This window comes from Bos mutus, chromosome 17, assembly GCF_027580195.1.
Source record: "Bos mutus isolate GX-2022 chromosome 17, NWIPB_WYAK_1.1, whole genome shotgun sequence".
Classification (NCBI taxonomy): Eukaryota; Metazoa; Chordata; class Mammalia; order Artiodactyla; family Bovidae; genus Bos; species Bos mutus.
Window position 1 is genome coordinate 477,654 of NC_091633.1, and position 24,451 is coordinate 502,104.

Below are 24,451 nucleotides of genomic sequence, written 5' to 3' on the forward strand. Positions count from 1 at the left end.
CTTCTGTCTCTTTTTACACTTTCGTAGCGTTCTCTTTCTCAGTAGGAAAAAACGTGCATGATACTGAAGGCCGGGTCACCCGCAGTCCAGTCTCAGAGTCAGTCACTGTTTCACTGTGCGGTCCGCGTCCTCCGTTTGTTCCTGGTTCTTGACCTTGTGTCCGCTTTAATAACTGGTCCTCTGAAGCACTAGCTTGCAGAGGGTCCAGGTGCCAGCCTGTGAACGCGCCGTGCCTGACCTAGCCAGCCCCGTGCCTGGACGTGCGGTGTGTGCGGAGGGCTGCCTGTCCGTGCGTCTGAGCACCGCTCTTCCCTCGGTGCGCTTCCCAGAACCGGGCGTGCAGGGCGGGGCCCAGGCGGGCAGTGGACCCGGTGGGCGCCCGCTGCTGTCGTGGCCTCTGTGGTCGGGCTGGCTTTCGTGTTGGTCGTTCTCCCCACAGTGAGGACTCGGAGGGCGAGTGTGAAGAACAGGCCGTGGACGAAGGTGACCCGCTCCCCTCCGCCCGTCTGCACGGGCACCGTGTGCAGCAGCGCTCTGCGCTCGCTCGCTCTCCTCCCGGGGCTGTTCTGAATGTCCCCCGAGGGCTGTGGAGACCCTCCTGGGGTCAGGTGTGCACGCACCAACCGGAACCAGCCTCCAGACTCCTCGCCCAGGGTGGCTTCTCTTGAAGGAGCCTTTTCCCCTGAACCTACCTGGGCACCGCCCCCACCCGCCTTTCTCAGGACCAGGTGAAGCCCAGCTTGTGCGGAGCCTGACCACCTCAGAGCCACAGGAGGGGGAGGGCTGTACGGATGGGAGACGAGGCTGGGGCTTCTGTCCTGTGAGTCCTGCTGAGGAGGCAGGGTGGTGCCTGAGCCAGCTTTCTGCCCTGGTGCAAGCGTTTCTTGCACCCGACTTAATGCTTTTGATCTTAACAACTTTCTTCTTTTGATGCGCATGTCAAAACAAGTAACAACAGACTAGGTAATTATTAGCTTAACTAATCAAGAGAAAAGAGAAAGTGCAGATATTTAAAATGGAAAGAAGTGGGAAGCAATCACAGATAAAGAATAAACCAAAAGGGTGAAAGATACTTCTGTTGAACTCTGCAAATAAATCTGAAAATGGATTATTTTGAGGAAAACAAAAGTTACCGAAACTGAAGAAAATCCATACAGATGAAATCTTATAGAAGAAACAGAGGACAATTGTCACAGAGGTGACCTACCAAAAGCCACCAGACTGAGACAACTTTGTGGGAAAATTCTAACAAAGTTTAAAGAACAAATCATTCTAATATCAGGTGGGTACAAATGTAATTTCAGTTTTGGATTGTGAATTTTAAATCCTTATAACTAGGCTCAAACACATCTTTATCAGTAAAAATAGGAACCGTCGCAATCAACAATTACATTTTTGCCGACAAGAAATAAGTAAGTTTATTCCTGTGACATAAAAACCCAACAAACTTCGGGATCCAACAAGCCTGGAAAGCGTCTTCTGCGTCCTGAACTTGGACAGCGTCCTCTGCGTCCTGCCGGCACGGAAGTGTTCTCCGTGCAGAGTGTCGTCGAGGCGCTTGGAGAAGTGCTGCTCACTTGGCGAGAGGTCGGGGGAATATGGGGATGAGGCAGAACTTGGTAACATCGCTTGTGCGCCGTGCAGTCAAGTGCCGACACGGAGAAGAACTGGCCTTTTCTGTTGACCAGTGCCAGCTGCAGGCATCGCAGTGTTCAGTGCATCCCATTGATGTGCTGAACGTACTCCTCAGATGGAATGGTTGTGCTGAAATTCAGAAAGTTGTAGTGGTTCAGACCAGCAGCAGATCATCTAACTGTGACCATGACCTTTTTTGGGTGCAAGTTTGGTTTTGGGAAGTGCTTTGGAGCTTCCTCTCGGTCCGCCGACTGAACTGGTCATCGCCAGTTGTCGTATACAACCCATTTCCCACTTTTTGTCTCATGTCACAACCCAGCCAAGAAATGGTTTATTGTTGTTTTGTAGAATAAGCAAAGATAACACTTGGAAACGATGATTTTTTGATTTCTGGTCAGCTCATGAGGCACCCACTCATCGACCTTTTTCACCTTTCCAGTTTGCTTCAAATGCTGAACAACCGTAGAACGGTTGCAGTCGGGTTCTTGGACAGCTTCTCATGTGGCTCTAATAGGGTCAGCTTCAGTGACGCTCTCAGTTGACCTTGTCAGCTTCTGACGGCCGCCCCTTCACTCCTCTTCACGGTGCTCGTCTCCTTTGCAAAACTACTGCACCGTGCGTTTGTTTGCAGGTCCTGGGTCAAATGTGTTGTTGATGTTGTGAGTTGTCTCCACTGGTTTTACAGCCCATCTTGAAGTCAAATAAGAAAATCTCTCAAATTTGCTTTGTGTGTAACATCGTTTCCATAGTCTAAAATAAATGTAAAATACATAGCAAATAATAAGTCATTAACAAAAAGATAAAGTGAGAAATGGACAGTAAAATGATATATAACATAATCACATTTTATTTAGAATATATTCCAATATCAAGGCACAAATTTCAGTAGTGCAAAACCACAATTATTTTTGCATCAACCTGATAATATTGAAAATACCTCTCGTGCTTAGAAAAAGAAGGAAAACTTGCAAAGTTGTTTTTTTTAATGAACACTATATTGAAATTTCACAATCAAAATGTGACAGATACAGTAAATTTCTGATCAATCTCATTTCCAAATGTCAATGTAAAATCCTAAATTAACAAACTGAACCTTACAATGTGTTAAAATGCTAATACACTATAAATAAGTAAAGTTTATTTCAGGAAAGCGAGATGGTTCAGACGATTTGGGGAAACTTATTTTACTCCTACCTTTCAGTAGATCAAAGTAAATTTGGTCATCTCTGTAGACGCTTAAGAGGCATTTTTATTAAATCCAATATCATTCTTATTGAAAACTTAATTAAATAGGAATAGATGGGTGTCTATTAAACTTGATAAACTTATTTCAAATTAAATTTGAAAACCGAACAAATGTCTGCTCCTGTGACAGTAGTTTAACCTTGTTCTGGCGATGCCAGCTCACACAGTCAGACAAGAGAAAGAAGAAATTAGAAAGGAGGTGGCGAGTGTGCTGTTAGTCAAGGGTGGTGTGATCCGCGAGGGAGTCAACGGGAAAAGCTGCCACAGTCAGTCAGAGACCAGGCGCCTGGGACGGCCAGCGCGCGCCGCCGAGTAGCGCGGTCCCCTCTGGAAGGTGTGAAGGGAAGTCGTGTGAGCAGCACCGCACCTAGACTGTCACGAGCACAGGAGATCTTCATGGAGGAAAAAACTTAAACTCTACTGCCAGACCTAAAAGAAAATTCACAGAAACAGCTAGAAATGCACACCACTTCCTAGATAGGATGACTCAGTATCGTAAAGATGGCAGGTTTCTCTCAGCCTGTAAGCATGACACATCACCACAGGAATTTTCAGCAAAAGACAAACTGATTCTGAAGTTTTCTCGAAAAGTACACAGGAGCGGCTGAAGTGTTCTGGAAAAGATTAATCAGGAGACTAGCCCCCCTGGAAATGAAAGCTTAGAAGCTGTAGTTACAGTCGTGACCCACTTACACGTAGCAGAGCAGTGGGTACCGTGAAGAGTCAGGACAGACGCTCCCTGGAGACAGTGCAAGACTGCGCACAGTGGGCGGGAGAGGCTGGACGGCGCATGTACCTCAGTGCAGCCAGAGCACTCCTGCACGCTGAGCACGTAAATTAACTCGGCATGGCTTAGAGACTTAGACACACACAGCCACAGAGCCCCCAGAAGAGGACATAGGCCAGCATTCTCTGGCCTACGCTATACCAGCGTTGTCTTAAGGGAGCAGGAATAGCAGCAAAAATAAACAAATGACTCTGTTTTTCCCAGTTATCATGGTGTGAGGAACCACAAGCAACAGGGTCTCCCATGACACCCTCTGTGAAGCGGTGCCCGGAGTCCTGCCCGGGAACCAGCCAGAAGTGTTTGGAGACGGGGGAGCTCCAGATCAGCCTGAAACTGCCCCTCAGAAGGACAGACGCTTCTCGGGCACCACCAGGCTCAAGTCCACTCCCCACCCCAGGCGCTCCGTGTGTGTCCTGGGGAACAGTAGCGCTGTGAGGCGGCCACAGCTGTGGACACCCCCACGTGGACCTCGAGGTGCTGAAAAACTCAGCAAGAACAAGAAGCTGGCCAAGAAATATGAGGCCTTTGGGGGGCTTCCTTTGTGGCTCAGCTGATAAAGAATCCGCCTGTAATGTGGGAGACCTGGATTTGTTTCCTGGGTTGGGAAGATCCCTTGGAGAATGGAAAGGCTACCCACTCCCGTGTTCTGGCCTGGAGGATTCTATGGACTGTATAGTCCATGGAGTCGCAAAGAGTTGGGCACGACTGAGCGACTTTCACGTTCCGCATTCAACATTTGGCTTCAGAGTCTCTGATCAAGCAAATCCCACGAATCCTGGGCCCAGGCCTGAACAAGGCTGGCCAGTTCCCTCCCTTGCTGACCCACAATGCAAACGTGGTGGCCAAAGTTGATGAAGTGGAGTTCACGATCAATTTCCAGATGAAGAAGGTGCCGTGTCTGGCAGTGGCTGTCAGCCAAGTGAAGATGACAGATGTCGAGCTTGTGTACATCCACCTGGCCGTCATCTTCCTGGTGTCATTGCTCAGGAAGAATGGACAGAACGTCAGGGCCTCGCACAGTAAGAGCACCGTAGGCGAGCCGCCATGTCTGTACTAAGGCCCAGCTTGATAAACCAAAAAAGATAACAAGCAAATGAGATCTAATCAAACTCACACCTCAAAGGAAACCATGCACAGATGAAAAGACAGTGTGTGGACTGGGAGGAAACACGCACAGACAACACAGCCACTGAGGGCTTAATCTCCAACATGCACAAACAGCTCATGCAGCTCGGGTTTAAAAATCCAAACGTGGGCAGGAGACCTGGGTAGACATTTCTCCAGAAAAGACACAGATGGCCAACAGGCATGTGGAAAGACGCGCAGCATCACTAATTGTTAGAGAAATGCAAATCTAAACCACAGTGAGTGAGCACCTCACACTGGTCCAAATGGCCGTCACTAAGAAGTCTGCAAGTAGCCAACGTTGGAGAAGGTGTGGAGAAAAGGGAGCCCTCCCGCACGGGGGTGGGAAGGCCAGTCGGTGCAGCCACGGTGAAAAGCAGTGAGGCGGTTCCTCAGTGGCCCAGCGAGCTCACTCTGGGCACGTACCTGGAGAAAGCTGTCGTTCAAAAGGGAATGCACCCCAGTGTTGACTGCAGCACCGTCTACACTAACCAAGCCGTGGAAAGAAGCTGCATGCCCATCAACAGATGGATGTGTGAAGATGCAGTATATTCATACAGCGGAATACTACTCAGCCATATAAAAGCGAAAGAATGCCATTTACAGCAACATGGAACGACCTAGAGGGTATCAAGGTACATGACGTGAGTCACAGACATGCCAGATGACGCCACTCACGTGTGGAATCTAAAACATGACGCAAAGGAACGGATCTGCAAACAGACAGGTTGCGGGGTGGAGAACAGGTGTGGCTGCTGAGCAGAGGGCGTGGGGGGTGTCGTGGGGGCTTGTGGGTTAGCAAGTGCAACGGCTACATCTGGGATGGGTACTCTTGCACAGGAGGCTATACTCAATACCCTGTGATAAAGCAAACGGAAGGGAACATATGTACATGTGTAACTGAGTCACTCCGCTGTATAGCAGAAACAAACACAACAGAGTAAGTCAGTTATACTTCAGTAGGATAAATTGTTTTAAAAACACGGAGCCCTATCTTACAACTTACAGTTTTGCACAGCTCAGAAACTTTTCAGAGAGTAGCATTCTGAACATTTCATTTTTTTTTTTAATGACCTCAGAGGTAAAAAAATCTTTCCTACAAATTACACAAAAGTTAAACCCCACAAATACAACGTGTTTTTGCAAGAAAAATTACATGGTAAGTAGTCAAAACACAACATCCTGGGGAAAATATTTCCTGTCCATACAGGAATTGTTAAAAATATGGTAAGTAGGTCTTAATAATATAGACCAGTAATCAGATAGAATAAGGTCTTAATGTGGGTCAAGACTTGCTGTTAAATGTCTTAGCATGACCGATCTCAGAGCACTGATTACAGTAGTAATGTTAAAATTACAGATGTGGTTGGCTGGCTGGCCACGAGATTTACACTCATGTGGGCAGAGACCATGGCCGTCTTCTTCACCACCGTATTCCCAGCATTGGGCACACAGTTGCTACTCAATACATATTGACGGGATGAAAAAAAAAAAAAATAGAAAAATGGATGACAGAAATGAGCAAACAGTTCACAGAAAAAGAGTGTCAGATATTTCTAGATTAAAAATTTTCAACCCTGCATCAAAATAATTGTAAATTAAACCCTGATGCTGGGAAAGTCTGAAGGCAGGAGGAGAAGGGATGACGGATGAGATGGTTGGATGGCGTTGTCGATTCAACAGACACGAGTTTGAGCAAACTCCAGGAGATAGTGAAGGACAGGAAGCCTGGCATGCTGCAGTCCGTGGGGCTGGACAGGACTGAGCGACTGCACAGTAAGAAACCTGTAGTAACGTACCACTTTGATCTCAGATAGTCAGAGGAGAAGAAGTTTATAAAACCGGTGGTGAGTGTGTGCAAAAATGGGCAGCCATACACAGCTTGTGAGGTGGACCTCACAGCAGGACCCCGAGGACGGTTTATCCAGAACCGTCTGTGCACTTTTCCTTCTGGGAATTTATCCCCCGTAGCACGTGAAGTCAAGCTGGGGCGACAGTTAAAACGGCAGGCGTGCCTGTGTTTTCCGTGTGCTGTCCTTGGCACGTGCTCTGGGGGTGCGTTAGTCTAGACAGCGGCCCCATGGGGAGGGCGGGCGAGGCATCCGAGGGCCCTCTGCAGAGCCCTGCAGTGCGTCACAGCAACGCCAGGAGACCGAGACCATCGGCCGTTCCTCGAAAGAGGCCGGTCGGGAGGCCTGGCGCGTCTAGGCCGCCACCACGGCAGGGAGGCCCCTGTGCCCTGTTTCCCAGCCCCGAGACATGCTTGCTGGGTTAACCCTCAGGTCAGGGTGCATCTTAAAATCAGAGGCGTCTGACAGCTAACGGTTGCGATTTTTCTCTTTCTTAGTGGCACATAAAGTGCCAGTTCACTTGGTTCCAACTGAGTGTAGTGTACAAAGTGGTTTTACTTTCTTTTCTCCTTCTTTGTCACTTGTATGAAAACCGCCCCAAAGTGCATTGCCCCTGGGCCAGACACCGGGGTGTCGAGGCTGTGAAAGTATCCGGCACAGCGCCTGCAGGCTGGCTGACTCTCCCCTTCTCGGTGACAGGGACTTCTCCACGGCCTTCTTCAACAGCATCCCGCTCTCGGGCTCCCTGGCGGGCCCCATGCTCAGCTCCCACAGCGGCCCACAGCTGCTCCCACTGGACCCCGGCACGCCCATCCCCTTCAGCTCCTCGAAGCCTTCCACCGAGCCAGCGGCTGGCACCCGGCCTGTGGGCGACGCTGCCAGTAAGGACGGGTGAGTCCATGGGGCCAGGGGCAGGTCCCGGGGATGCTGGGCGGCCTCAGGTGAAGAGAGGAACGGGCTGGGTTTCAGATGGGGGCCCGCTCAGAAGAGGAGTCAGTGCTCAGGGTCCAAGGGCTCCGAGTCGGCAGCCACAGGGCCAGCCCTGCTTCAGCCAGTCTGCTCGTGTCCCCCGAGCCCGGCTCACCCACACTCAGAATGCGTCTGCTGGGGGCACCCATGGCCCACTGCCTGGACGCCACGCTGGCCGTGGGGAAGGAGCAGAAGAGCGTGACTGAGGAGCTGGACCCCTGAGGGCCTTGCCAGGCAGGTCTCCAGAAGTACCTCTTCTAGGCTGAGCCAGGCCACAGGGTCACGGCCACAAGAGCAGAGCCCCAAACCCCTGAGGAGGGGCGTGGGGCGCGGGATGAAAGGTTGGCTTTTCCCTGGTGCGGACACAGGCCAGGACTCCCACCTGGGAGGTGCCCAGACCCAGCTGCTGCCCTGGCCTGTGCCTGACAGTTGTGGTGACTCCAGGGCCTGCGTTACTACAGCCTCTGCCACGGTCGCGGCCCGGGAGGGAGCACGCGTGGGTCCACCAGGCCACTCAGGAAGCCTGGGGAAGGGCAGGGTGCTGGGCCTGCACGAGGTCCTGGGAGACCTGCAGGTCTGGCCCAGGTCAGCCCAGAGGAGGCCCCACGGCTTCGGACCAGCATGTGGGACGTGCCTGGACCTGGGGTGGTGGGGGGCGCTGGACCGTACCCCCGAGGCGCGCGGAGCCGCCCAGGTGCCGTGCTTGGCCAAGGAAGCGGCAGGAGGGGATGGTGGCTTCGGGACCCCATGCGCTTCTGGTTAGACCTGTGGGCAGAGCGGGCTGGGGTGGAGACAGGCCCGAGGTGAGGAAGGGCCTGTGGAGCCCCCGTCCCGGCCTTGTGCCCCAGCAGCTCTCGGAACGTGCAGAGGGGCATGCCAGGCGTTTGCTCACAGCCTTGCAGATGCCAGGCGCCGGGGGGCCGCCTTCCAGAGGTAGTATATGGGGGTGTTGAAGTCAGGGAAGTCGTTTATGGAAGTCTAATGTTCGTGCCTGGCTCCTTGGCTCCACGGCACACAGAGCCCAGACTCCCGGCCCTGCTGGTTGTGTGACGTGGCCTTCCCTCCACTCACCCCAGCGTGAACACGGCCACTGCTCCCACCACCCCGTCCCCCTCCGTCCTGACAACCCCGTCCAAGATCGAACCTATGAAGGCGTTCGACTCCCGGTTCACGGAGCGCTCCAAAGCCACGCCGGGGACACCTGCCTTGGCCAGCACGACCCCGACAGCCGCAGAAAGGTAGGTGGTGGCTGTGTGGGCCCCGGAGACGGGGGTGGGTGGGTTCCAGCCTCTCGTGCCAGCTTCCTGCTCACTCACCAGCCAGGAGGTCGGGAGCCGAGACAGAGTGAGGGACTGGAAGCCTCTGAGTCCCCACAGTGCGTCCTTACCTCCCCGAGGACAGGCAGCAACCCCCCGGGCGCCAGGACCCTGCTGAACCGGCTGCCTGAGCGTTCCAGCCTCTGCAACTAGCCTGGAGCCTCTCTGCCCCCAGGGAGACCTCACAGCGAGCCTGCTGAGGCACAAAGCTCACTGCTCGGTCCAGCGAGTCAAGGGCTGGGGGAGGTGTGAGCGGGCCAGGCCACCTTCCTTGGCACAGGCCAGGGGCGCCAGTCCCTTCCTGGAGCTGTGTCCTCTAAAGCACGTCAGGGACAGGGGCCCGAGACCTGCAGGAGCCCCTCGGCCGGCCGGTGCCCAGAGAAGGCAGCAGCTGTGGCGAGACCCGTCCTTGCCGTGGACGGCGTTGTGGAGCTGGAGCACCTGTGCTGCCCTGGGGCTGAACCAAACGTGGAACCAGCGTGTCTGGGCAGGGCTCGCTCTCGGGGAAGGGCGTGGGGCACTGTCGTGCAGGCCAGCGTGGCCTCTGACCTTGGTGTGCAGTCAGCAGGGTGGCGGATCTGCAGCGTCCTGCGGCTGAGTGCTCCGGAAAGCTGGGGAGATGACTCGCGTGTCCCTAAGCAGAGAGTGAGGGGTGCTGAGGTGCCACTCACCCCCGGACCCTAAACAGGGAGTGAGGGGCGCCGAGGTGCCTCCCAGCCCCGGACCCTAAACAGGGAGTGAGGGGCCCCGAGGTGCCGTCCACCCCCAGACCCTAAACAGGGAGTGAGGGGCGCCTAGGTGCCTCCCAGCCCCGGACCCTAAACAGGGAGTGAGGGGCGCCGAGGTGCCGCCCACTCCCGTACGCGGGAGGGTGACCCGGGCCCCGAGGCCGCCAGGCTGGCTCCCTTGGGAGCCGTCATCCCGTCCCTTACAGCCTTCTAGACGCTCACAGTCCCAGCAGGGCCTGCGGGGTGAGGCGTCACGCCCACCATCCTCCCCTCCCCCTTGATAGCAGCAGAGAATATGAGAGTCCACAGCCCAGACACATGGGAGGAAGTGCCAGTGAGCGCACGCGCCCGCAGGGGCCTCCAGCCTGCACACGGCGGGGGCCCCTCCCGCGCAGCCCGCCCCAGGGGTTCCCCTGCTCCCAGCATGGCCCCAGCCTCCGTACTGTGCCCGTAGCGTGCCGTTTCCAAAAGGTGTCATCAGACCCGCACGGCAGAGCCTTTTCACCTGGCTTGCTTTCTCTTGATAAGATGCCTAAGGTTCCTCCACACCTTTCGTGACTCGATAGCTTCCTTCTTTCTTTTTAAGCGTGTGTTCATCGTGCGTAGTTCTGGTTGCACGGGGCCCTCGTTGCTCTGGCTGCGGCCGACGGGCTCCTTGCGTTGCAGTGGCCTCTGGTTGCGGAGCACGCGCTCTAGGCGCGCGGGCTCAGTTGCCCCTGCGGCTCGCGGGGTCCTCCTAGAGCAGGGGTTAAACCCGTGCCCCCTGCGTTCCCAGGTGGACTCCCAGCCACTGGATCACAAGCAAAGCCCTCTCCTAACTTGCTTCATTTGTCGGCTTTCGGGGACGAGTAGGGATTCAATTGGCTACCCTGCAGCTAGCGGTCCCGGGGAAACACCGCGGTGCATGTCGTGCAGGTTGAGAGAGCAGAGCCTGGTGAAGGAGCTGCGGCCCCGCGACGTCCTGGAGAGCAGCAGCGACAGCGATGAGAAGGCGCCCGCAGCCAAGCCCTCCTCGCTGCCCAAGCGCAAGCTGGAGCTGGAGGGGGAGGCCGTGGAGAAGAAGAAGAAGGGGCGGCCACGCAAGGACGCGCGGCTCCTGCCCATGTCCCTGTCCATGCAGGTGAGGCTGGCGGTGGGCGCCTCCGGGCCTGGGCCGCCCCACCCCCCGGAGTCCTCGAGCCCCCAGGGCAGCTGCCTCGTGCCCACAGCACCTGCCTCTGTGGCGCGCGTCTGCCCTGCGGTCCTCAGAGAGGAGAAGCCGGGGCTCAGGGACGCCTCTGCTCTTGCAGTCGCCCGCCGCCCTGACCGCCGAGAAGGACACTGTATGTGTGTCCGTCCCAGCACCCGCGCTGAAGCTGCCAATGCCAGGCCCCCAGAGAGCCTTCACCCTCCAGGTGAGCTTGCCCTGGGCCGCGAGCCTGCAGCTGTCACAGACTCGGGCTGCTTCCATGCGGCCCCCTCACCTTCAGGGGCACTGTGGCTGATCCGAGCAGCCACCCAGTCTTATGGAGCAGCTAGCCTCTTTGGGGACCCTGCACCTCCCCCGTGGCCTGTCCTCCAAGGCCTGCTGCCCCCCTGGGCGCCCAGCTCCTTAAGACCCACCCCAGGGGTCCCTTCTCCCAGAAGCCTTCTCAGTCTTGGTCCTGGGCCTTGGGCTCAGTGCCTGGGGCGCCAACCCGCCTGCGGGCCTGCCCACGTCGCAGCCCCCGGCACAGGTGGCCGTGAGGGGGAGTGAGGTCTGTTCTCAGCACACACCTGGGGCTGGTGGTCCTCCCCAGAGGCCCCGGCCTCACACACCGTACCCTCACCCTGGGGACCCCCATGCCAGTGGGGCATGCTGCCCTGCCCAGGCTGCCCTCGGGGTCTCCGGGTGGGGCCCCGGTTCTTTCCATGAGTGGCTGGTCCCCCACCCCGGGGCCTTCCCCGTAGCGCCAGGTGGGACTGTACTTGGTTTCCGGGGGCCTGGCCAGCCCTCCATCCAGCTCAGCTGCTGGGGCCTCCCAAGTGCCGGCGCTCCTGTCTGCCCGTCTGGAGCCGATGCCAACCCGCACCGTCTCCCCACACTCACCTGGAGGGACAGCGGGCTCTCGCAAGCACGCTGGGCACCTTGGGCGTCCCAGACCTCCTCCAGGAGCCGACCCGCCTCCGTGCCTGCCACACCCCACAGCTGTTGAAGGCTACGTCCCCCAGCTCTGCTCTCGAGCCAGGCCCTCCCGCGCTTCATTTTCTTGGCCAGTCGCCTGTGGCCCTGCGTCCCCTCTCCTGAGTGGGGGTGGCGGGATCGAGAGGCTTCAGTCTTCAGCTCTGGCCCAGCGTGTCCACTCCACAGGTGGAGGCCCGGCGGCCACCCGCTCCCAGCACCTGTCCTCGTGACCACCCCTCCTGACCCCCCACTCGGTGGTGGCAGCTCTGTCTGCCCCAGGGCCCGCGTCTGAGGCCAGCTCCACTGAAGATTTGTCTTGCCTACTCCAGGTGAGCTCCGACCCCTCCATGTACATCGAGGTGGAGAACGAGGTGACGGCCGGCGGGGGCCTGAAGCTGAGCCGCCTGAAGTGCAGCCGTGAGGGGAAGGAGTGGGAGACGGTGCTCCCCGGCCGCATCCTCACGGCCGCCGGCAGCGGGTAAGGGTAGGGCCTTACCCCAGGGCACACAGGGCGGCCCCTGCACTGCGCCCGGCCTGCCGTGTCCCTGGGCTCCCCCGAAGGTGGCGCTGCCCCCCGCTTGCTTCAGGAGGGGAACCCCGCCCCAGGCGTTGTGGCCAGACTCCTGCCGGCCGTGTGCAGGTCGCACTGCCTGCCTCTGACCGTCGCCGGCTGCTTCTCTGGACCCAGTTTTTGTGCAGGGAAGCAAAGCTTTCTGACAGTCTTCCCAGTCCCCAGGCCAGCGCTTTCCAGGTCCTGCCCTTCGAGGGGAGCTCTACTCGGGGCTCAGCCCCACAGTGTTCCCACAGGCTCCAGGGCTGCTGGAGGGGACCCGCACTCACTTCCTGTGGAGGGAGGGCCCATCAGAGCCGTACACGCTCCCTCACAAACACGCTCGTCCGTCAGGCCTGGGGGACGTCCTCACAGGTGTCTGCGGCCCCCCGCCCTTGCTGGACTCCCCCCTGGCTCTGGTCCGAGGCTGGCAGGGCGGGGGTGTCAGCATGGCCTCCCCGATGACTAGAGGCTACTGCAGAGTGGCCGAGTGGCCAGCCAGGCCCTGGCAGAGTACGCAGTTCTGCCGCCCGTGGCCGCTCCTTGGCCTGAGGTGGGGGCCCCACTGGGAGCAGAGCCTGCAGCGCCAGGCACAGCCCAGAGCCCCTGTGGCCACCTGGAGGAGGGGTCATGACAGTGCCCATGGCCCGCACCCCCCCCCGCCCCACCCCGGCCTGTCTGGGCAGAGCCCTTCGGGGCCGCTCTGGCTCGTCTTGGCCGGGACACGGGCGCTCGCTGTCTGGGCGCTGGTCCTTGGACACCTGCTCCTAGGGCAGCTCGTGTGAGCCCAGGACAGCCCGGGCGGCCTGGGGAGAGGAGCCGGCCCAGCAGGCCCCTGACTCCCGCCCCCGCCCCCAGGGACGTGGTGTGCGTCGCCTGTGAGAAGCGGATGCTGTCGGTATTCTCCGCCTGCGGCCGCCGCCTCCTACCCCCCATCTTGCTGCCGTCCCCGATCTCCACCCTGCACTGCACCGGCCCCTACGTCATGGCGCTCACCGCCGCCGCCACGCTGTCCGTCTGGGACGTGCACAGGCAGGAGGTGGTGGTGAAGGAGGAGTCGCTCCACTCCATCCTGGCAGGTGTGCGCGGGGCCCTCGGGACTGGGGGCGGCCCTGCCGGCCGGGCGACGAGCAGGCTGTGGGCCCCGCTGCCGAGCGAGGCACACGGGAACCTTCCACGTGTCTCCCCAGGAAGCAACATGACGGTGTCCCAGGTCTTGCTGACGCAGCATGGGATCCCCGTGATGAACCTGTCGGACGGCAAGGCCTACTGCTTCAGCCCGTCGCTGTCCGCGTGGTGAGCACGCCGCCCCGGGGCCTGCGCGGGCCTGCGCTCCTGCGTCCGCTCTCTGGGGTCCCGTCCGGGGGGCACCTGAGCGTTCCTGGGCTTGTCTGCCGGCATTTCCGGCCTGGCCTCTGGCCAGCACCTGCGTCAGGAAGCCCCTGCGAGCGTGCAGGGCGCCCGCCCACACTGCCCCTGTGTCCCCAGGAACCTGGTCTCTGACAAGCAGGACTCGCTGGCGCAGTGTGCAGACTTCAGGAGCAGCCTGCCGCCCCAGGACGCCATGCTGTGCTCCGGACCCTTAGCCATAGTCCAGGGCCGCGCCTCCACGTAGGTGCTGGGCGAGGGCGGCTGTGCTCATGCGGTCCCTGCCAGGCCCACCCTGGACTGCCGTCTGCCCTGCGGGCGGGCTCTGTCTCAGGGAGCAGGCGCGTGGCCCTGTCGCTCGAGAGGCAGGCAGTGGGCTTGCTGGGCAGTGCGGAGCAGGGCCTGGGATCCACTGGCCGAGAGCCTGCTGACCGTGCTCTGCCTGCAGCTCGGGGCGGCAGGCAGCCCGGCTCTTCTCCGTGCCTCACGTGGTGCAGCAGGAGACCACCCTGGCTTACCTGGAGAGCCAGGTCGCCGCGGCGCTCACCCTGCGTTCCAGCCACGAGTACCGCCATTGGCTGCTCCTGTACGCGCGGTACCTCGTGAATGAAGGTGAGCCCTGGCCCCCGGGCCCCGCCCCAGCCAGACGTCCCAAGGGCCCACAGCCTGCTCAGCAAGGTGGCGGCCCCGCCGGCATCCAGCCCTGCTGTGAGCAGAAAGGCTGGGGCAGGGTACACGTGGAGGTCATTCCCGGAAGCCTCCGCGCCCCCCGCCCCTCGGAGCCCCGTAGGCCCGCAGCTATCTCCCTCCTTCGAGCCCCTCCCGTCCAGCAGCTGCATGGTCCTCAGCCCAGCTCTCCAGGGCCCGTCCATGTCCCTGCCCCAGGACCCCTGTCCCCTGACCCGCGCCTGCCCCCCTCCCCTCTCCAGCAGAGCCCCTGCCCACCCCTCCTCCCGCAGCCCTGCCCATGCCGGAACGCGCTTGTGTCCAGGGAGAGGGCAGGTCGGGGCCAGAGCCGAGACAGCAGGCCGCAGGAGGTGGTGCACGGAGCGGTGGTCCCTTGGGCTCTGCGTTCGTGGTGATTTGGCTTGGGCTCGGCTTTCTGGCCTTCTGTGACGTGTGCCTGGTTCTGTGTTTTCTGTAACTAGGGTTTGAATACCGACTCCGGGAAATATGCAAGGACCTCCTGGGGCCGGTTCACACGTCCACCGGAAGCCAGTGGGAATCCACGGTGGTGGTAGGTGCAGCTCTCCCACCTCTGCAGGAAGGTGGGGCTGAGGCCTGAGCCAGGGTGCTGTGAGAGCTTCCTGGTACCCCTCTCCACCATGGGGCCCAGCCTCAGTGAGGGCACGATGCCCACCCGTCCTGGCGGAGGCCTTCACAGCACAACCACGGGGGCCTCTGCCCTGCGTCTGTCAGCAGTGAGGCGCCGTCTGGTCTGGCGGACCTGGGCGAGTGAGCCACTGAGTCTGCGGGGCGGGGGCGGGGGGGGCGGGGCACCCGGGGGGTCTGCTGGTGGGGGTGGCAGGGCACCAGCTGGGCCCTGGAGGCTGCCATGGCCGGAACACTGTCAGCAGAGCGGGGTGTGACCTGAGGGCAGGGAGTGGATCCTGCAGAGGCCGCGCTGCATGGCCTGCAGGATCTGAGTTCCCTGACCAGGGATCAAACCTGAGCCCCTGCATTGGAAGTGCAGAGTCCCCACCACTGGACCGCCAGGAAAGTCCCAGCATTCTTCTGAATTGACGCCTTTTTAAAAAAAAATATTTCTCCTGTCTCTTTGTCTGGATGTTGGGGGCGGGGTGGGGGTAAGTTGAGTGTGAGCCCTCCGCCTTCTTGCTGAGTTTCTCGGTGAGAATTGGCCGTTCCCGTGGAACTGGTCCCCAGGAGGTGAGGCAGCTGGAGGGTGCTGCCCACGATGGTGTGGGGGCCACGGGCCCCTGGAGGCTTCCTTTGGACAACATCATCTCACGTGTTTAAGAGCCACTTGTATTTCCTGTTGGAATACTTGGGTGTCATTTGTTTTTCTTATTGGTTTGCAACAGCTCTTTATATATTGGGAAGTGAGTGATATAAGCTCCCAGTGCACCTCGGGGACCCCAGGTTTCTTGCCGTCAGAGATCAGAGCTCCACGTGTACGGGGTGGTGATTGGGGGTGGTGGGGCAGACAATAAGCAGAGGGTGGGCACGGAGCAGCCGCCCTCCGGGGCCTGAGCTGTCCTGCCAGGCCCTCTAGGGAAGCCTCATCCATTGAGGTCTCCATCTCAGGACCTGTGTCCCTGACCGGAAAAGTGGCCATAAGCTGTGTCTGGCTGCTGCCCAAGACGGTTGGCGGGGCGGGGGTGCGGTGGTGCGGCATGTGCTGGGGATCTTTGTACACACTCTGCAGTGATGGTTTTTGTCACAAAGTCTACATTACTTGATAATTGTAAAATACTGCACTTATTATTTAGCAACATATCTTTCTCCATCTTTAACTTTCAGCCTTTCTGTGTACCCACCTGTGTATTTCTTGCCAGCATTGGTGTGGCCAGCTTTTGTATGATCTGACAGGCTGTTTTTATCACCTAGTTCAAGCCATTCGTGTCTCTTGTTTTCTTATGTGTATGTTCGTATTGAAGATGTATTAAAGCATCAGCTTTAGCAAGATAATACGCCTTGTACCATCACTCCTCTCACTTTGAGTATTTCCCCTAAAACATTTTCAGAGTGGATCTTTCCTGGGGTAACCCTTCTGAGGTGTTACAAGCCTGAATGAAACATTTTTTATGATAACCTCTTATGTGAATAACTGTTTAGCTGGATTAAAAAGTAGGCAAGGTTTTTTCCAGAGTATTAAAAATACCAGGGATTTCCCTGGAAGTCCGGTAGTTAGGACTCCATGCGGGCCCAGGTTTAATCCCTGCTCGGGAACCAAGATATCGCGAACTATGTGGTTAAAAAAAAAAAAAAAAAACTTTATTGTGAATCTTGGCATGTTTTCCTTTATAGGTAATATGTTCTTAGTCTTTGGAAATATTTAGAATTTTTCCGCCATTTATCTGAAAGTGTTGTGTCTTATTCCAACGTGTCTGCTTATCAGCTTTTCCGCGTTACCTGATCAGCCCTCAGTGGGGCCTTTCAGCCTTTAACTGTGTGAAATGTACCCATGTTTTTTCTTCAACTATCTGTGTCTCCTGTGGAACCTGTTACGTGGATGCCGGGCTGTGTGCTGGCGTCCACAGGCCTCTGTGGGCAGTGGTGCCCCGCTCCCCTGCAACACCCGGGCCTCCTCTTGCAGTGGTCAGCACTGCCCGCTGGGGTTCTCCGTTCTCAGCAGCCGTGCTCCTCGGAGGTCTGTGGACGGAGACCCCGCCTGGCAGTGCACGTCGCTCGAGGGCCAGGGCAGACGTGGTGCTCGTGCACTGGGAGCAGGAGGGGTGTAGGAAGTGCTGAAGGCAGAGACCCCGGAACGTGAGGCCAAGGCCCCTCCTCTGCCTGGGCTTGACCCTGGGCCCCTGGAGAGCTGCCCCTCCAGGGGCCCTGCCCTGGCAGCCATCCCGCCTGGAAGGCCAGGCTCCTCTGGCCACTGACTAGTGAGTGCAGAGACCAGCGGTGCCTGAGCCAGCAGCCACAGGGGGCCCAGACGAGCAGGACCTCCTGGGACACCCCCGCACCTGCTGCTCCGTGCCTCTGTTCAGCCGCCCCACCTCCCGGTGAGATGGCTCCCTCAGCCGCCTTTCCTGTGCCCGCAGGGTCTGCGCAAGCGGGACCTGCTAAAGGAGCTGCTGCCGGTCATCGGGCAGAACCTCCGCTTCCAGCGCCTGTTCACCGAGTGCCAGGAGCAGCTGGACCTCTTGCGGGACAAGTAGCCTGCCCGCCTGCCCCCACCGCAAGGCCCACGGCTGCCCTCGCTGGGCTCCAGGGACACCGAGACCGCGGGAGGCGGGCCATCGCACACAGAGCCACGTCCCAGGCTGCTGCCCCCACAGAGGGGGTGGCCCTGCCTGCAGTGCCCCCGCCCTCCAGGCCCGAAGCGGAGCTGGGCTCTGCCTGCGGCCCCGGGGCCAGCACGGCCTGCCTGGGCCTGCCATCTCCAGCACGGCCCCAGCCAGAACCGGGCCCACCACCATGGGGGGCACCAGGCTGCTTCAGCTACAATGAATGAGCCATTGTGAAGAGAGAGCCCCAGGACGCACGCGGATTATGTGGTCAGTAAACTGACCTGAGACCTATGTAAAAGGAAAGCCTATTCCAGCACATGGACTATTTTTGTACTAGAATTTGCTAACTTGTAAATGGCCAATAATCAGGATTTCCCTATAAGTCACTTGGACGTTGGTCACTTGTAGGAAATTTAAACTCTAATTATGACAGCTACATTGAAAAATAATTGTACTGAAATTAATTTGTCTATCTTCATTTGGTTTTAATTTTTAAATGTTTGTAAAAAGAGACTTGTTTTTTGGGGGATGGGGCAGAGGGTGGGTGATTTCTTTTGTAAGTGTAAAATAAATGGACACGCATTGGATACCAAATGCTCCTGACTTCCCCAGCCTTTTCCTTCCAACTCCCAGGCCCTCCCCGCACCGTGGACCCCTGTCCTGAAATGGGCAGTGATGACACGGCACAGCCAGAAAGGGATCCGTGATGTCACCTGACCCTCGGCCCCTCCATGCGAAGCGTCGCGTAGCATCTCATGAGCTGGCGGGCCGGCCCATCCACATCTCCCAGGCCAGCTGCAGAGGTCCTGGGTTCTGTCTGCAGGCACCACGGAAATCAGGAAACACAGACATCAGGGTTTTCTTAGGCGGCACGCCCAGCGCTGACCAACGGGAGGAGACGGCTGAGACCACAGAGACTGGCGGCCTGCTGAGGGCTGAGCAGCTCCTTCCCTGGTGCCGCACCCCGTCCGTGCCTCCGTGTCTGTCCGTGCTCGCGTCGGGAAAGCAGGCCTGATGGTTCTGGCCACTGACATCCCACCTGGCTGCTTCCCCGCCGGGTGGTCATCCCATTGTCTCACTGGGAAGTCATGTGGCTGAAGAGAAGCAGGCACGCACGCGTGCCCGACAAAGCCGGCATACACACTGCACTTGGGCAAGGGCGCCCCAGAAGCCAGGCTGCGGGAGTCACAGGACGCACACGGCCTGAGAACGCCTGCCTGGGACCCAAACCAGCAAATACCTGGGCCTCCCTCTCGAGCCTGCCAAAGGGAGACGAGGTTAAGAAGACGCACATGCTTGTGAGGACCGGCCAGGGTCGTGGAGGCAAAGTCGCAGCACTTCACACACGTTCCCTCGAAGAATCCTTGACAGTCAGAGTTATATTGACAACCACTGCTCAGACAAGAGAGGGTCCATGGAGCGGGGAGACTGGTCAGAAACGTGCGCTTCCAGCCAGGACAGATGGACGGGGACCACACTGCCCCTTCTGCCTGGAACACCAAAGGAGGCAGGTGGAGTACACGAGGTAGCGGATACCAGAACGGACAGCGGTCCCTGGGAAGTGGGAAATAAGGCGAGTCTGGGACTGCCCAACTCCCGCCAGCCGCAGCACCAGGAGGGGAAGCCGAGGCAGGGCCCAGCAGGACCCTGGAGTCCTGATGTGGCACCAAGAGCCCAGGAAGCTCCAAGCCCTGGAGAGGAGGAGGCTCCGAGGATGGAACCCCAGAGCTTAGCCTCTGCACATCCAGCTGCGTGTGAATCAGTGCTCCTGCAATGAGGAAATGGCCACAGAACCGTCCAAAAGGGTTGGCACCCAGAGCCGCGTGTGGTGTCCATTCCTATCCACTGGACTAGAACTCAGCTCACAGGCTTGGGGCAGAAGAGGACTCGGGAAGTCTTCCTCCGTTTTGGAGAATAATTAGATCCGTCTGCTCCAGATCCATCCAGGATTCCCATGTAGCTCAGACAGTAAAGAACCCGTCGGTCAATGCAGGAGACCCGGGTTCAATCCCTGGCTTGGGAAGATCCCTGAAGCAGGAGATGGCAGCCCACTCCAGCATTCTTGCCTGGAGAATCCCATGGACAGAGGACCCTGGTGGACGGTAGTCCCTGGGGTCGCAAAGAGTCAGATATAACTGAGCAACTAACACTTCCAGATCCATCTAACAAAAAACAGACAAGACCCAAAAGGACTAAATTGCTTCCAAGAAGTTAGTTACATTGCAGAGTTCAAGAGGATCGGTAAGAATACAGAAGTGCCCAACATGGCGCAAGGGACAGTTGATGATGTCCGGCCTCCACACGAAGATCAACAGGCGTGCAAAGGAGGAGCTCAGGGCAAAGCGAGGAGAAGAGTCAGTCTGGCTGCTCAGGCAAGACTGCCCCGGGAGTTCCATGGATGTCGGAACCAGCAGAAAAGGACATTAAAACAGTCACTATGACACTTGTTTGTTCCTTATTTCGAAAAGTGACGGCAGAAGACTGTAGCCAAGAAAGCTACAATCAGACTTCTACAGATGAAAAACGGTCACGAGGAGATGAAAGAGGCGTGGAATGGGATTGATGACAGAGCAGACATTGCAGGAGAAAGGATTTGTGACCTTGAAGGCACAGCAATAAAAATGCTCCAGAACAGGAAATCCAAAGGGAGAAGGGAAGGGGCCTCGGAAGCCAGGGGACAGCGTCAGAGCGCCTCATGCAGGTACACTAACGTCTTCAGAGGAGGCGGTGACGGACAGAACAGATACTTGAATACATAAAGGCCAGAAACTTGCCCCACCCCTGTGCCCTGCGCCCCCGGGCGGCCCCTTGCCGCTGTCCGTTTCCCCTCCCGCACCCCTCACACCATGCTGCTCACCTCCCACCTGCCCACTGATGTTCCTCAGCTCCCCTCCACCTGTTGGCCTCCTTTGCAGGCAAAGCACGGGGTCTGTGTCTTCCCGGGCAGGGACCCCCTGCCTGTGCTGACCCGACTGCCCTGGGTGCCTCCCAGCCTCAGCCTCCAGGCGATGTGAGCACACTCCACACTGGGCTTCGGGCTGCGGGCAGCGCTACGGCCCGGGCCGGGGGCACCTGCCCGTCGTCTCTCCACATTAGCTTTGGCACCCCGTCCTCATGTGCGTGGCAAGTCGTTTCTGAGTTGTTCTTCCTCTCTAAATCTTATTTTTGTGTTAATTTAAGCGTCTGGTTTTTGTGAAATTTAATTTTTGTCCTTCAGTAACTTGTTTTATAGGACACTTCACCAGATACATGGATGGCAATTAAAATAAGCACAAAGAGAAGATGGTCAGTGTCATCAGTCATTTACAAAATGCAAATTAAAACCACAATAACACATGCCTCTTAGAGTATCTTAAATGTAAGAAAATAGTCAAAATCCCTCGACTGCAGAGCAGCCGGAGCGTTCATACGCTGCTGACAGGTGGGCATGGGGCACATTCGTGGTGACAGACTGCTGGGCGGCTCCCGTGCAGTGAAACGCGCACTCGTCGGGGCCTGGCTCAAGTGGCAAAGAATCCGCCTGCGGGTGCACAAGACGAGAGGCTCTGCTTCAGTCCCTGGTCGGGAAGACCCCCGGAGAAGGGCATGGCAACCCGCCCCAGTGCTCTTGCCTGGAGAAGCCCATGGACAGAGGAGCCTGCTGGCCTGTGGTCCATGGGGTCACGAGTGGGACACGGCCGAGTACACGAAAGGACCTCGCTATTCTGTTCTTAAGTTTGGGTTTTGTTTTGTTGTAAAGATACAGAACATTTTTCATCATATGAGGATATCTCATATTTCCCTTAACTAAAAAATAACAGCTTTACTGAGATAAAATTCTCATAGCATGTAGCTCACCTATTTAAAATGTACGATTCAGTGGTTTTTAGAATAGCCACACACATGCAGCCATCACCATCGTCTCTATTAGAACATTTCTATCACCTCAAAAAGAGACCCTATGCCCTTTATCACACCCCGCCTCACCCCTAAGTAACCACCTGTCTGCTCTCTGTCTCCATAGACTGAGCTCTTCTGAATATTTCCTACTCATAAATACAAGTATTTCCTATATTGCTTCTAAATATTTCCTGTAAATAGACGTGGTATTTTGTGACTGGCTTCTCATATAGTGTAGTGTTGACAAGACTCACTCATGTGCCAGCCCTTCACTCCTTCTTACGGATGAACATGTCGTTTTCAGGGTCTTCCTCACTTTGCCTCTCCAGTCAGCCATCCATACACATGTGGGTTGCTTCCAACTTTTGGTAATTCCGCACAGTGCTGCTTTAAACATCTGTGAACAAGTCGTATGGACCTGTTTACATTTCTCACATAGGGATATATATGTAGGAAGACTCCGTAGACGTGAGTTTGAACAAACTCCAGGAGGTAGTGAGGCACAGGGAGTCCTGGCGTCCGCAGTTCACGGGGTCACAGAGTCAGACGTGACCTAGCGACGGAAGGACAACCGCTACCTGTAACGCAGCCTCATCCTCTGTGCTTATGACCACAGCTGCTTTTTCCCCTCACTCACAGGCTTGTGGGTCGGTCCTTGCTCCAGGCTTCACATGGTCCAATCCGAGCTTCAGGCTAGCATGGCAGCGGCTACTGGGAACACGCACTCACGGACACAGCAGAAGGGCTGTGGTGGGAGGCAGAGACAGGCCAGGACATTTAAGCCTTGGCTGGTGTCGTCCTGCTAACAGTCCACCATATCAAGTCCTGGAGCCACGCCTGGACCCCAGGGGCGAAGGGACAACCTCAGCTCATCACAAAGCCACGGCGAGAGGGTGGACGAATGCACCACCCCAGGGGATGAAGACGGAGGACTGGTCATTCAGGCTACTGCAAATCCAGCCTTCTTGTACCCATGAGCTGCACACTGTCCTTGGGAGTTTTATCTGTAGGATGAAGGTCTGCAACGATAACTTAGACCAGCAAGACTTTGTCTTTTGCTTGTAAGTGAAGTTGGGTTTTCGTTTTCAATGTTTGAGAAGCAGCTGCATTTCTTTTCCATGCATTATTTCTTCTAACACTTTTGCCCACTTTTCTGGTTGTTGGTCTTACTGAGCCATGTAGAAGCTCATCATTTCTCTTGATAAGATTGAAAGATTTATTCTCAGGATTACTTGGCAAGTTACCAGCAGTAAGAATATTAGAATCCTTTTCAAATCAGACATTTAGTCCTTCACGCATCTGGGCAAGGTCCTAACTTACTAAATATCGTGTCATTTTGCCTAACTAAAATTTTCCTAAAATCGTTTTCTTTTAGGGTGTGAATTCGTAGTTTGGACCTCCAAAAACCCTGGGATGGTGCCAGGGGTGGGACAGGGAGATGCTGCTGTAGGGGAGGATGCAGCACGAATACTGCAGAGCCCTGACAACACTTAGGGTGTTTGCGGTCACAGGCCCGACTGCCAAGACAGCTTTGGGAAATGTGGTACAACCCACAGCAAGAGTCCACACGGCCCGAAAAGGATGCTGCTGTTGTTCAACCCGTGGTCTTGGCAGATCGCTGCTCCTCCTGGAAAGAGATTAAAAGGCAAAGAGGACACTGAAAGAGGAGCTCCCCAGGTCGGTAGGTGCCCAATATGCTACTGGAGATCAATGGAGAAATAACTCCAGAAAGAATGAAGGGATTGAGCCAAAGCAAAAACAAGACCTAGTTGTGGATGTGACTGGTGATAGAAGCAAGGTCCGATGCTGTAAAGAGCAATATTGCATAGGAACCTGGAATGTCAGGTCCATGAATCAAGGCAAATTGGAAGTGGTCAAACAAGAGATGGCAAGAGTGAACGTTGACATTCTAGGAATCAGCGAACTAAAATGGACGGGAATGGGTGAATTTAACCCAGATGACCATTATATCTACTACTGTGGGCAGGAATCCCTTAGAAGAAATGGAGTAGCCATCATGGTCAACAAAAGAGTCCGAAATGCAGCACTTGGATGCAATCTAAAAACAACAGAATGATCTCTGTTTGTTTCCAAGGCAAACCATTCAAATCACAGTACTCCAAGTCTATGCCCCAAACAGTAACGCTGAAGAAGCTGAAGTTGAACCGTTCTATGAAGACCTACAAGAACTTCTAGAACTAACACCCCAAAAAGATGTCCTTTTCATTATAGGGGACTGGAATACAAAAGTAGGAAGTCAAGAAACACTTGGAGTAACAGACAAATCTGGCCTTGGAGTACAGAATGAAGCGGGGCAAAGGCTAGTAGAGTTTTGCCAAGAGAATGCACTGGTCATAGCAAACACCCTCATCCAGCAACACAAGAGAAGACTCTCATGGACATCGCCAGATGGTCAACACCGAAATCAGATTGATTATATTCTTTGTAGCCAAAGATGGAGAAGCTCTATACAGTCAGCAAAAACAAGACCGGGAGCTGACTGGCTCAGACCATGAACTCCTTATTGCCAAATTCAGACTGAAATTGAAGAAAGTAGGGAAAACCACTAGACCATTCAGGTATGACCTAAATCAAATCCCTTATGATTATACAGTAGAAGTGAGAAATAGATTTAAGGGCCTAGATCTGATAGATAGAGTGCCTGAAGAACTATGGACAGAGGTTCATGACACTGTACAAAAGGCAGGGATCAAGACCATCCCCAAGAAAAGAAATGCAAAAAGGCAAAATGGCTGTCTGAGGAGGCATTACAAATAGCTGTGAAAAGAAGAGAAGGGAAAAGCAAAGGAGAAAAGGAAAGATATAAACATCTGGATGCAGAGTTCCAAAGAATAGCAAGGAGAGATAAGAAAGCCTTCCTCAGCGATCAGTGCAAAGAAATAGAGGAAAACAACAGAATGGGAAAGTCTAGAGAG

General features: G+C 56.2%; 1 protein-coding gene and 1 pseudogene across 5 annotated transcripts in view; both read left to right on the forward strand.

The window, feature by feature from the left end:
- HIRA (histone cell cycle regulator) overlaps positions 1-18,487 on the forward strand; it is a 45,796-nt gene extending 27,309 nt beyond the window's left edge. For 4 of the 5 annotated variants that reach the window (XM_070385678.1, XM_070385680.1, XM_070385679.1 and 1 more), the window contains 11 exons: positions 7,246-7,533; positions 8,688-8,849; positions 10,571-10,775; positions 10,945-11,049; positions 12,128-12,276; positions 13,207-13,427; positions 13,539-13,644; positions 13,837-13,959; positions 14,165-14,328; positions 14,865-14,953; positions 17,448-18,487. In XM_070385678.1, coding sequence (XP_070241779.1) covers positions 7,246-7,533; positions 8,688-8,849; positions 10,571-10,775; positions 10,945-11,049; positions 12,128-12,276; positions 13,207-13,427; positions 13,539-13,644; positions 13,837-13,959; positions 14,165-14,328; positions 14,865-14,953; positions 17,448-17,564 — 1,729 coding nt within the window. In that variant the 3' untranslated portion in view covers positions 17,565-18,487. The remainder of the gene's footprint in view (positions 1-7,245; positions 7,534-8,687; positions 8,850-10,570; positions 10,776-10,944; positions 11,050-12,127; positions 12,277-13,206; positions 13,428-13,538; positions 13,645-13,836; positions 13,960-14,164; positions 14,329-14,864; positions 14,954-17,447) is intronic. The other variant, XM_070385677.1, reaches the window with a different exon arrangement.
- Positions 1,605-7,239, forward strand: LOC102274027 (large ribosomal subunit protein uL1-like; annotated as a pseudogene).
- Positions 18,488-24,451: the final 5,964 nt, after the last annotated feature.